At 46.4% G+C, this 13,826-nt stretch overlaps 1 protein-coding gene across 1 annotated transcript in view; it reads right to left on the bottom strand.

Moving 5' to 3' along the window:
- Positions 1-523: 523 nt before the first annotated feature.
- LOC135521337 (ATP-binding cassette sub-family B member 6-like) overlaps positions 524-13,826 on the bottom strand; it is a 55,839-nt gene continuing 42,536 nt past the window's right edge. Inside the window, exons 17-18 of the mRNA XM_064947254.1 lie at positions 7,128-7,196; positions 524-856 (exon numbers count right to left, since the gene is read on the bottom strand). Coding sequence (XP_064803326.1) covers positions 721-856; positions 7,128-7,196 — 205 coding nt within the window. The 3' untranslated portion in view covers positions 524-720. The remainder of the gene's footprint in view (positions 857-7,127; positions 7,197-13,826) is intronic.

Here is a 13,826-nt window from a genome sequence, read left to right on the forward strand (position 1 = left end):
CATCTAGTGTAACTAGCTTTGTAACGTTACCATCTAGTGTAACTAGCTTTGTAACGTTACCATCTAGTGTAACTAGCTTTGTAACGTTACCATCTAGTGTAACTAGCTTTGTAACGTTACCATCATCTAGCTTTGTAACGTTACCATCTAGTGTAACTAGTTACCATCTAGTGTAACTAGCTTTGTAACGTTACCATCTAGTGTAACTAGCTTTGTAACGTCACCATCTAGTGTAACTAGCTTTGTAACGTCACCATCTAGTGTAACTAGCTTTGTAACGTCACCATCTAGTGTAACTAGCTTTGTAACGTCACCGTCTAGTGTAACTAGCTTTGTAACGTCACCGTCTAGTGTAACTAGCTTTGTAACGTTACCGTCTAGTGTAACTAGCTTTGTAAAGTTACCGTCTAGTGTAACTAGCTTTGTAAAGTTACCGTCTAGTGTAACTAGCTTTGTAACGTTACCGTCTAGTGTAACTAGCTTTGTAACGTTACCGTCTAGTGTAACTAGCTTTTCTTGGAGCAGCAGTAATGTATTTTGAATGCAAGATGTACCTTAAGATGCTAAGTTTGAAACTCGCCTCAGAACCTCGCCGTACCCGCCCAAAATGCCACAATATGAGTTGAATCTTTTCCTTCAGATGGTTGAGCTCTATCCTGGCTCAATCTGCTCCTCTGTTCCCTGGTTAGCTGTAGGTTAGCTCTGTGCTGGGTTACTGGCTCAGGGACCGTGGTGGGGAGTAGTGGCCTGCTGATCCTCTGGGTTAGAGTTGTATGTTTCTGTCTTGGCTGTGCTGTGCTGCTGTTTCAGCCACATAGCAGAGTACAAACCTCCCTGGGACAGCAACTCCTCATGCCTGGAGGGAGGGAGGGAGGGGAGGGAGGGAGGGAGGGAGGGAGGGAGGGAGGGAGGGAGGGAGGGAGGGAGGGGAGGGAGGGAGAGTCGAAGAGGAGAGTGGGGGAGTGGAAGAGGAGAGAGGTTAAAGAGGAGAGTGGGGGGAGTGGAAGAGGTTAAAGAGGAGAGTGGGGGGAGTGGAAGAGGAGAGAGGTTACAGAGGAGAGAGGGGGGAGTCAAAGAGGAGAGAGGTTAAAGAGGAGAGAGGGGGGAGTCAAAGAGGAGAGAGGTTAAAGGGGAGAGAGGGGGGAGTCAAAGAGGAGTTAGGGGGCATCAAAGAGGAGAGAGGGGGGAGTCAAAGAGGAGAGGGGAGAGAGGTTAAAGAGAGAGAAAGGCAGCAGGAGAAGGAGAGGGGAGAGTTTCAAGTCAATGTCACCTGTCAAGTACAGTGAAATGCCTTTCTTGAATGTTCTAACCCCACCAATGCAGTACCATACTATATACAGGGTCAGTTAGTACCATACTATATACAGGGTCAGTTAATACCATACTATATACAGGGTCAGTTAGTACCATACTATATACAGGGTCAGTTAATACCATACTATATACAGGGTCAGTTAGTACCATACTATATACAGAGTCAGTTAGTACCATACTATATACAGGGTCAGTTAATACCATACTATATACAGGGTCAGTTAGTACCATACTATATACAGGGTCAGTTAATACCATACTATATACAGGGTCAGTTAGTACCATACTATATACAGAGTCAGTTAGTACCATACTATATACAGGGTCAGTTAATACCATACTATATACAGGGTCAGTTAGTACCATACTATATACAGAGTCAGTTAATACTATATACAGGGTCAGTTAGTACAATACTATATACAGGGTCAGTTAGTACCATACTATATACAGGGTCAGTTAATACCATACTATATACAGGGTCAGTTAATACCATACTATATACAGGGTCAGTTAATACCATACTATATACAGGGTCAGTTAGTACCATACTATATACAGGGTCAGTTAATACCACACTATATACAGGGTCAGTTAATACCATACTATATACAGGGTCAGTTAGTACCATACTATATACAGGGTCAGTTAATACCATACTATATACAGGGTCAGTATCATATTAACAATGTACAGGGATACTGGAGTGATGGAGGTAGATATGTATAGGGGAAAGGGGACAGGGATACTGGAGTGATGGAGGTAGATATATATAGGGGGAAGGAGACCGGGATACTGGAGTAATGGAGGTAGATATGTATAGGGGGAAGGAGATACTGGAGTGATGGAGATAGATATGTATAGGGGGAAGGAGATACTGGAGTGATGGAGGTAGATATGTGTAGGGGGAAGGAGACTGGGATACTGGAGTGATGGAGGTAGATATGTATAGGGGGAAGGAGACAGGGATACTGGAGTGATGGAGGTAGATATGTATAGGGGGAAGGGGACAGGGATACTGGAGTGATGGAGGTAGATATGTATAGGGGGAAGGGGACAGGGATACTGGAGTGATGGAGGTAGATATGTATAGGGGGAAGGAGACAGGGATACTGGAGTGATGGAGGTAGATATGTATAGGGGAAAGGGGACAGGGATACTGGAGTGATGGATGTAGATATATATAGGGGGAAGGAGACAGTGATACTGGAGTGATGGAGATAGATATGTATAGGGGGAAGGGGATACTGGAGTGATGGAGGTAGATATGTATAGGGGGAAGGAGACAGGGATACTGGAGTGATGGAGGTAGATGCAGTTGAAGTCGGAAGTTTACGTACACCTTAGCCAAATACATTTAAACTCAGTTTTTCACAACTCCTGACATTTAATCCTAGTAAATATTCCCTGTTTTAGGTCAGTTAGGATCACCACTTTATTTTCAGAATGTGAAATGTCAGAATAATTAGGAGAGAATGATTTATTTCAGCTTTTATTTCTTTCATCACAATTTCAGGGGGTCAGAAGTTTACATAGTCAATTAGTATTTGGTAGCATTGCCTTTAAATTGTTTAACTTGGGTCAAATGTTTCAGGTAGCCTTCCACAAGCTTCCCACAATAAGTTGGGTGAATTTTGGCCCATTCCTCCTGACAGAGCTGGTGTAACTGAGTCAGGTTTGTAGGCCTCCTTGCTCACACACACTTTTCCAGTTCTGCCCCCAAATGTTCTATTGGAATGAGGTCAGGGCTTTGTGATGGCCACTCCAATACCTTGACTTTGTTGTCCTTATGCCATTTTGCCACAACTTTGGAAGTATGCTTGGGGTCATTGTACATTTGGAAGACCCATTTGCGACCAAGCTTTAACTTCCTGACTGATGTCTTGAGCTGTTGCTTCAATATATCCACATCATTTTCATTCCTCATGTTGCCATCTATTTTGTGAAGTGCACCAGTCCCTCCTGCAGCAAAGCACCCCCACAACATGATGCTAACACCCCCACAACATGATGCTAACACCCCCATGCTTCATGGATGGCATGGTGTTCTTTGGCTTACAAGCATCCCCCATTCCTCCAAACATAACGATGGTCATTATGACCAAACAGTTCTATTTTGTTTCATCAGATCAGAGGAAATTTCTCCAAAAAGTACGATATTTGTCCCCAAGTGCAGTTGCAAACTGTAGTCTGGCTTTTTATGGTGGTTTTGGAGCAGTGGCTTCTTCCTTGCTGAGTGGTCTTTCAGGTTATGTCGATATAGGACTCGTTTTACTGCGGATATAAATACTTTTGTACCTGTTTCCTCCAGCATCTTCACAAGGTCCTTTGCTGTTGTTCTGGGATTGATTTGCACTTTTCGCACCAAAGTACGTTCATCTCTAGGAGACAGAACGCGTCTCCTTCCTGAGCGGTATGATGGCTGCGTGGTCCCATGGTGTTTATACTTGCGTACTGTTTTTTGTACAGATGAACGTGGTACCTTCAGGGGTTTGGAAATTGCTCCCAAGGATGAACCAGACTTGTGGAGGTCTGCAATTTTTTTTCTGAGTTCTTGGCTGATTTATTTAGATTTTCCTGTCTTGGGGATAGAAGCTGTTCAGGAGCCTGTTGGTGCCAGACTTGATGCTCTGGTACCGCTGCCATCAGGAAGCAGAGAGGGTAGTCTATGTCTTGGGAGGTTGGAGTCTTTAACCATTTTCCGGGACTTCCTTTCACACCCTCTGATATAGAGGTTCTGGATGGCAGGGAGCTTAGTCCCAGTGATGTACCGGGCTGGCCGCAACACCCTCTGATATAGAGGTTCTGGATAGCAGGGAGCTCAGTCCCAGTGATGTACCGGGCTGGTAGTCATGACCCTCTGATATAGAGGTTCTGGATAGCGGGAGTGATACAGTGATGTAGTCTGGCCTCAACACCCTCTGATATAGAGGTAATGGATAGCTAGCTTGTGTTTTTATGATGTTGTGTATCTTTCCTATATCCTCTGATACAGTTCTGGATGGTTTGTTCAGTCCCAGTGATTGCCACCTTCTCCATCCTCCTGATATAGAGGTTCTGGATGGCCTCGGCCCCAGTGATCTGCAGGCTGGCCGCGTCCACCATTTTGATATAGAGGTTCTGGATGGCAGGGACATCCGATCCCCAGTGATTGCGGGTCAAACGACCCTCTGATATAGAGGTTCTGGATAGCACTGCCCTAGTCCCAGTGATGTGACCGGGCTTTCCGCCCACCCTCTGATGAGAGGTTCTGGATAGCAGGGAGCTTAGTCCCAGTGACCTGCGGGCTGACGCACCCTCCTCTGATATCCAGAGGTTCTGGATGGAGACCTCAGTCCCAGTGATGTACCGGGCTGGTCTCACACCCTCTGATATAGAGGTTCTGGATAGCAGGGAGCTCAGTCTTCAAAGAGAGAAAAAACCTACCTCAGTGATGTACCGGGCTTGGCCGCAACACCCTCTGATCTAGAGGTTCTGGATGTCAACAACTACAGACCAGTGATACCGGGCTTCTTTCTTTTCTCTGAAAAGGTTCTTGATGGCGTGCTGTCCCAGTGATGGCCAGCTCTCCAACTATCTCTCTCAGAATGAGGTTCTGGATCCAGGGAATCAGTCAGGATTTCAAGACTAGTCATTCAACACCCTCTGATCTGTAGGTTCTGGATGGCAGGGAGCACAGTCCCAGTAATGTACCCTCTGCTCTCATCTCTGATATAGACCTGGATGGCAGGGGCTGGCCCCAGTGATACCGGGCTGGAACCATCAGATCATCCTGGATCCACCCTCTCCCAGTGATGTACCGGGCTGGTCTCAACACCCTCTGATATAGAGGTTCTGGATGGCAGGGAGCTCAGTCCCAGTGATGTACCGGGCTGGCCGCAGCCCTCTCCACCCTCTGATATAGAGGTTCTGGATGGCAGGGAGCTCAGTCCCAGTGATGTCCCGGGCTGGCCGCACCACCCTCTGATATAGAGGTTCTGGATAGCAGGGAGCTCTGTCCCAGTGATGTACCGGGCTGGCTCGCTATTCTCGATATAGAGGTTCTGGATGTCACTTGGCTCTGTGATAACCGGGCATGGTCTCTCCTATCATTGATATAGAGGTTCTGGACAGCAAGGGATCTTCTCCAGTCCCAGTGATGACCGGGTGGCGCAACGCCCTCTGATATGTTCTGGAGACAGGGATCAGTGTGGATGACGGATCACCACCTCTGATATGAGGTTCTGGATGGCGGGAGATCTGGCCCCAGTGGAAGGACTGCCCGTTCCATGACCCTCTGATATCACGAGGTTCTGGATCCATTGTGTCCTCCTCCCAGTGATGAACCGGGCGTGATCCTGGACAACACCCTGTGATATCAAGGTTCAGGCGGTGGCCCGTTCCTGTGGATAGCAGGGAGCTCAGTCCCAGTGATGTACAACATCCGCCGCACCACCCTCTGATATAGAGGTTCTGGATCCAGGCACTTGTCATCTCCCGTCTGGATTACTGCAACTCGCTGTTGGCTGGGCTCCCTGCCTCTGCCATTAGAGGTTCTGGACAACTCATCCAGTGATGTACCGGGCCCGTCTGGTGTTCAACCTTCCCAAGTTCTGGATCACGGGAGCTCAGTCCTCAGTGATCTCCACTGGCTTCCAGTTGAAGCCCATCTGCTACAAGACCATGGTGCTTGCCCCAGTGATGTACCGGGCGGCACCGCAGTACCCTCCAGGCTCTGATCAGGCCCTACACCCAAACAAGGGCACTGCGTTCATCCACCTCTGATATGCTCGCCTCCCTACCACTGAGGGAGTAGTCCCAGTGATTCCGGGCTGGCCAGCCCCCTCTGATAAAGGTTCTGGATAGCAGGGAGCCAGTCCCAGTGATGTACCGGGCTGGCCCCCGCAACACTCCCTGATATAGAGGCCAGGACAGCGGAGTCAATCACCACCTTCCGGGACACCTGAAACCCCACCTCTTCAAGGAATACCTAGGATAGGATAAAGTAATCCTTCAGTGATGTACAGAGCGGTAAATGATTTAGATGCACTATTGTAAAGTGGCTGTTCCACTGATGTCAGAAGGTGAATTCACCAATTTGTAAGTCGCTCTGGATAAGAGCGTCTGCTAAATGACTTAAATGTAAATGTAAATGTTTAAACACAAAGCTAGCGCCCATCTAGCTTAGATGCTCCTCCCTCTACCTGCCTTCATTATTTTAACACCAAAGCATCATGGGGACTGTAGTAATCTCAGTATTCTAACAGCCAAGCATCATGGGAACTGTAGTAATCTCAGTATTCTAACAGCCAAGCATCATGGGAACTGTAGTAATCTCGGTATTCTAACAGCCAAGCATCATGGGAACTGTAGTAATTGAATAATTTTGGGAAATTTGGATAACTTGGGCCACTAAAAACTTTCTCTGTAGTCGTGGAGACAAGCTGCGGAACGTTCCTTTAACTCTCTCTTTTCAAAGACACCTCTTAAAACAGTTTCTCACAGATTTGTTGAAAGCACAAGAACGAAATGCAACAATGAGATGGGAACAAGAGGTCAAGTTTGCTCAGCCATAACGTGATATAAAAATGACTGTATAGTAAAAGCCTGTTTCTACCAGTAGAATAGAACCCAATGGAATAGTTTTGTGCTCTCAGTTGTACAGCAAGGGAACAGCTCTCGGCATAATGGAAAATCACACCAGGACACTATTTCACAGGTAGTGGCACCCTCTACTACACTGAAGCTGGAGGTTAACTGCCTGACAAACTGGATCTTTTGAAAGTGTATAGCATCTTGTATAGGGTTTACTATCACTAAAGCCAGTTACTCACCTCCCTCTCTCGGCAATCTGGCCATCATGGACTACCAGGATCTGGTCTGAGCCAACGATGGTCGACAATCTGAAACAAAACACAATAACATGCACTTCAGCAAGAATGACTTGGTGAGAACCAGCATCGGTGTAGAATGGAACACTATAAGAATGACTTGGTTAGAACCAGCATCAGTATAGAATGGAACACTATAAGAATGACTTGGTTAGAACCAGCATCGGTGTAGAATGGAACACTATAAGAATGACTTGGTTAGAACCAGCATCGGTGTAGAATGGAACACTATAAGAATGACTTGGTTAGAACCAGCATCGGTGTAGAATGGAACACTATAAGAATGACTTGGTTAGAACCAACATCGGTGTAGAATGGAACACTATAAGAATGACTTGGTTAGAAACAACTTATACTGCTTTTAAAAAATATATATATATATATTTTACCTTTATTTAACCAGGCAAGTCAGTTAAGAACAAATTCTTATTTTCAATGACGGCCTAGGAACAGTGGGTTAACTGCCTGTTCAGGGGCAGAACGACAGATTTGTACCTTGTCAGCTCGGGGGTTTGAACTTGCAACCTACCCTGCCGCCCCGGTATTAGATGCTAGTGGTGCTATCATATTAACGGTATTAGATGTGAGTGGTGCTATCATATTAACGGTATTAGATGCTAGTGGTGCTATCATCTTAACGGTATTAGATGCTAGTGGTGCTATCATCTTAACGGTATTAGATGCTAGTGGTGCTATCATCTTAACGATATTAGATGCTAGTGGTGCTATCATCTTAATCGTATTAGATGCTAGTGGTGCTATCATCTTAACGGGATTAGATGCTAGTGGTGCTATCATCTAAACGGTATTAGATGCAAGTGGTGCTTTCATCTTAACGGTATTAGATGCTAGTGGTGCTTTCATATTAACGGTATTAGATGCTAGTGGTGCTATCATCTTAACGGTATTAGATGCTAGTGGTGCTATCATCTTAACGGTATTAGATGCTAGTGGTGCTATCATCTGTTCTTCAATATTTAATCTCGACCTTAATCAAAGGAAGGTTTATCCATGTTTCCACCTAGGTTGCGTCTGAAATGGCACTCTATTCCCAGAAGAAAAAGGGTCCAGAGGGCTGCCTTCTGAGAATTCGTAGGCGATCGAATAAACCCCCACTTCCTTCCATTCTCCTAGCAAACGTGCAATTTTTGGAGAATAAAATTGATGACCTACCCTGAAGATTAAACTACCAACGGGACATTCAAAACTGTAACATCTTATGCTTCACGGAGTTGTGGCTGATGTCCTTGATGACTTTATCAACATACAGCTGGCTGGTTAGGTGTCCTGGAGGGCGCTGTTTGACCGGCAGGATAGAACTAGCTGGAGAGCCTTCGGTTGCGGAGCAGTTGCTCAGTAGCTTGTTTCTCCTTCCAATAGGCACGTTTGTTTCGGTCCTTTAATTCCCAATTAAATAGCCAGCATCAGCTGCTGCCATCAAAGTTTGGGGTTGTGATGGAGATCGTGAATGAGGATGACATGTTCAACGTTGTAGCATCTAATACCGTTAAGATGATAGCATCACTAGCATCCTCAGTTCCTGAAGCTTCTCTATTCCGTTTGTTTTGTAGCCTAATAGAGTTTACCCAGGATCGGATCCACTCTTTGCGTCCGTGGACTACATCCTCTCTGTTCTCTGTGGCCTTTCTTTAATTCCCTGGAGATCTGTTGGCGGACCGGATTGTGATGGCGAATGAGGATGGACTACCCTCAGTTCTGTTCTCTGTTGTTTTGTTCCGCTAAACGGTGTTTCTGTTGGCAGGATCGGATCCACTCTTGGTGTCCGTGGACTACACCTCTCCGTTCTTCGTTGCCTTTCTCCGCTGGAGATCTATTGGCAGATTGGATTGTCTGACTGACTGACTACAACCTTTTTTGGTATTTCATTTGTTTTGATGTCATGTATACGGTGATGATTTATGTAGTTAGTTGTAGTTGAGGACTTAGTAAGAGTTGATACACTTTAAAGTTCTGTGGTAAAATAATTGTTATATTGATTGTATGATTAATACTGGGTTTACGCTACACTTGAATGAACGGACAAACATTGCGTGACTAAGGTCACGGGTGTTCCCTGAACTCCTTTACCGGGCTGGACTCTTTTTAAGCCCGAGGTACAGGACATTTCTAGAAGAACCAGAACTCATTGTGATATTATTATATGTGTGTGTAATCATTGATGTTGCTAATATAACCCACGCAAAATAATATAGTTGTTTTTGAAGTTCTTTCCAATGTTTTAAGGGTTTATGAAAAGTTTATTTCCATCCTGACTTTTACACAAGTCCTTTGTATTGGTGTAGACTTGACGGACTCAGATGGGACTCACTCCCAAACCAAAAGGAGAAACCAATGTTTTCTCTGGTAGGCACAACCTACCTGGCACCCCTATAAATAATAACCTCAAGTCAAAACCGTTACAGTCTGGTAAGATAAGGGGGGTGGACTATGTAGTTTTGTAAATAACAGCTGGTGCACGATATCTAAGGAAGTCTGAAGCTATTGCTCGCCTGAAGTAGAGTATCTCATGATAAGCTGTAGACCACACTATCTACCTAGAGAGTTTTCATCTGTATTTTTCGTAGCTGTTTACATACCACCACAGACTGAGGCTGGCACTAATACAGCATTGAATGAGCTGTATTCCACCATAAGCAAACAAGAAAATGCAGAGGCGGCGCTCCTAGTAGCCGGGGACTTTAATGCAGGGAAACGTAAATCCAAGTTTTACCAAATTTTTATCAGCATGTTAAATGTGCAACCAGAGGGAAAAGAACTCTGGACCACCTATACTCCACACATAGACACGCATACAAAGATCTCCCTCCATTTGGCAAATCTGACCATAATTATATCCTCCTGATACCTGCTAACAATATTAAAGTGACTCGGTCAATAAAAAAGTGGTCAGATGAAGCTAAGCTACAGGACTGTTTTGCATCACAGACTGGAATATGTTCTGGGATTCCTCCGATGACATTGAGGAGTACACCACATCAGTCATTGGCTTCATCAATAAGTGCATCGATGACGTCGTCCCCATTGTGACTGTACGTACATACCCCAACCAGAAGCCATGGATTACAGGCAACATCCGCACTGAGCTAAAGGCTAGAGCTGCCGCTTTCAAGGAGCGGGACTCTAACCCAGAAGCTTATAAGAAATCCTGCTATGCCCTCCGATGAACCATCAAACAGGCAAAGCATCAATACAGGACTAAGATCAAATCGAACAACACCGGCTCTGACGCTCGTCGGGTGTCTGTAATACCAACATGTTTAAAGCAGACCGCCATAGTGCCTGTGCCCAAGAACACTAAGGTAACCTGCCTAAATGACTACCGATCCGTAGCACTCACGTCTGTAGCCATGAAATGCTTTGAAAGACTGGTCATGGCTCACATCAACATCATTATCCCAGCAACCCTAGACCCACTACAATTTGCATACCGCACCAACAGATCCACAGATGTTGCAATCTCTATATCACTCCACACTGCCCTTTCCCACCTGGACAAAAGGAACACCTATGTGAGAATGCTATTCATTGACTACAGCTCAGCGTTCAACACCATCGTGCCCTCAAAGCTCATCACCAAGCTAAGGACCCTGGGACTAAACACCTCCCTCTGCAACTGGATACTGGACTTCCCGACGGGCCACCCCCAGGTGGTAAGGGGAGGTAGCAACACATCTGCCACGCTGATCCTCAACACAGGGGTCCCTCAGGGGTGCGTGCTCAGTCCCCTCCTGTACTACCTGTTCACTCATGACTGCACAGCCAGGCACGACTCCAACACCATCATTAAGCACGGCAGAGCTTCAAGTTCCAACACCAATAAACTAACATGGTCCAAACATACTAAGACAGTCGTGAAAAGGGCACGACAAAGCTTATTCCCCCTCAGGAGACTGAAAATATTTGGCATGGGTCCTCACATCCTCAAAATGTTCTACAGCTGCACCATCGAGAGCATCCTGACTGGTTGTATCACTGCCTGGTGTAGCAACTGCTCGGCCTCTGATCACAAGGCTCTACAGAGGGCCCAGAACGGCCCAGTACATCACTGGGGCCTAGCTTCATGCCATCCAGGACCTCAACACCAGGCGGTGTCAGAGGAAGGCCCTGAAAATTGTCAAAGACTCTAACCACCCTAGTCATAGACTGTTCTCTCTGCTACTGCACAACAAGCGGTACCGGAGCGCCAAGTCTAGGTCCAAGAGGCTTCTAAACGGCTTCTACCCCCAAGCCATAAGACTCCTGAACATCGAGTCAAATGGCTACCCAATTTGCATTGCCCCCCCCCCCCCCCTACATTGCTGCTACTCTCTGTTGTTATCATCATAGTCACTTATAACTCTACTTACATGTACATATTACCTCAACTAACCGGTGCCCCTGCACATTGACTCTGTACTGGTACCCATGTATATAGCCTCCACATTGACTCTGTACCGTAACACCCTGTATATAGCCTCCACATTGACTCTGTACCGTAATACCCTGTATATAGCCTCCACCTTGACTCTGTACCGGTACCCCCTGTACATAGCCTCCCCATTGACTCTGTACCGGTACCTCCTGTATATAGCCTCCACATTGACTCTGTACCGTAACACCCTGTATATAGCCTCCACATTGACTCTGTACCGCTACCCCCTGTATATAGCCTCCCCATTGACTCTGTACCGGTACCTCCTGTATATTGCCTCCACATTGACTCTGTACCGGTACCTCCTGTATATAGCCTCCACATTGACTCTGTACCGTAACACCCTGTATATAGCCTCCACATTGACTCTGTACCGGTACCCCCTGTATATAGCCTCCCCATTGACTCTGTACCGGTACCTCCTGTATATTGCCTCCACATTGACTCTGTACCGGTATCCCCTGTATATAGTCTCCACATTGACTCTGTACCGGTACCCCCTGTATATAGCCTCCACATTGACTCTGTACCGGTACCCCCTGTATATAGTCTCCACGTTGACTCTGTACCGGTACCCCCTGTATATAGCCTCCACATTGCATTTAGCATGTTAGCATTTCACTGTGAGGTCTACTACACCTGTTGTATTCAGCATTTCACTGTGAGGTCTACTACACCTGTTGTATTCAGCATTTCACTGTGAGGTCTACTACACCTGTTGTATTCAGCATTTGACTGTGAGGTCTACTACACCTGTTGTATTCAGCATTTGAATGATAAAATATTATTTTATTTGATATCTGCAATAGGAGACAGCAGAGAGAAGTGCGGGACATGTTGTAGAGGTATTTTCATTTTCATTAATTTGCATTGGCAAGACTGGTTTGATAATGTAACCAATGAATTGAAGAATAAAGTCAGGGATTTTGATGCAAGACTGGAGGATTTTGGGTTTAAGTGGGATTGGAAAGGAAGGACCAGAGAAGACTTTTCTATCATGGCACCCAAACAGGCTCCCTATTCCCTTTGGTCAGGCACCCTATTCCCTTTGGCCAGGCACCCTATTCCCTTTGGTCAGGTACCCTATTCCCTTTGGTCAGGTACCCTATTCCCTTTGGTCAGGCACCCTATTCCCTTTGGTCAGACACCCTATTCCCTTTGGTCAGGCACCCTATTCCCTTTGGCCAGGTACCCTATTCCCTTTGGTCAGGTACCCTATTCCCTTTGGTCAGGCACCCTATTCCCTTTGGTCAGACACCCTATTCCCTTTGGTCAGGCACCCTATTCCCTTTGGTCAGGCACCCTATTCCCTTTGGTCAGGCACCCTATTCCCTTTGGTCAGATACCCTATTCCCTTTGGTCAGGCACCCTATTCCCTTTGGTCAGATACCCTATTCCCTTTGGTCAGGTACCCTATTCCCTTTGGTCAGGCACCCTATTCCCTTTGGTCAGACACCCTATTCCCTTTGGTCAGGTACCCTATTCCCTTTGGTCAGGCACCCTATTCCCTTTGGTCAGGCACCCTATTCCCTTTGGTCAGGTACCCTATTCCCTTTGGTCAGATACCCTATTCCCTTTGGTCAGGCACCCTATTCCCTTTGGTCAGGCACCCTATTCCCTTTGGTCAGGTACCCTATTCCCTTTGGTCAGATACCCTATTCCCTTTGGTCAGGTACCCTATTCCCTTTGGTCAGGCACCCTATTCCCTTTGGTCAGGCACCCTATTCCCTTTGGTCAGGCACCCTATCCCCTTTGGTCAGGCACCCTATTCCCTTTGGTCAGGTACCCTATTCCCTTTGGTCAGACACCCTATTCCCTTTGGTCAGACACCCTATTCCCTTTGGTCAGGCACCCTATTCCCTTTGGTCAGGCACCCTATTCCCTTTGGTCAGGTACCCTATTCCCTTTGGTCAGGCACCCTCTTCCCTTTGGTCAGGCACCCTATTCCCTTTGGTCAGGTACCCTATTCCCTTTAGTCAGACACCCTATTCCCTTTGGTCAGACACCCTATTCCCTTTGGTCAGACACCCTATTCCCTTTGGTCAGGTACCCTATTCCCTTTAGTCAGACACCCTATTCCCTTTGGTCAGACACCCTATTCCCTTTGGTCAGGCACCCTATTCCCTTTGGTCAGGTACCCTATTCCCTTTAGTCAGACACCCTATTCCCTTTGGTCAGGTACCCTATTCCCTTTGGTCAGACACCCTCTT

The sequence above is a fragment of the Oncorhynchus masou genome, chromosome 29, assembly GCF_036934945.1.
Source record: "Oncorhynchus masou masou isolate Uvic2021 chromosome 29, UVic_Omas_1.1, whole genome shotgun sequence".
Lineage (NCBI taxonomy): Eukaryota > Metazoa > Chordata > Actinopteri > Salmoniformes > Salmonidae > Oncorhynchus > Oncorhynchus masou.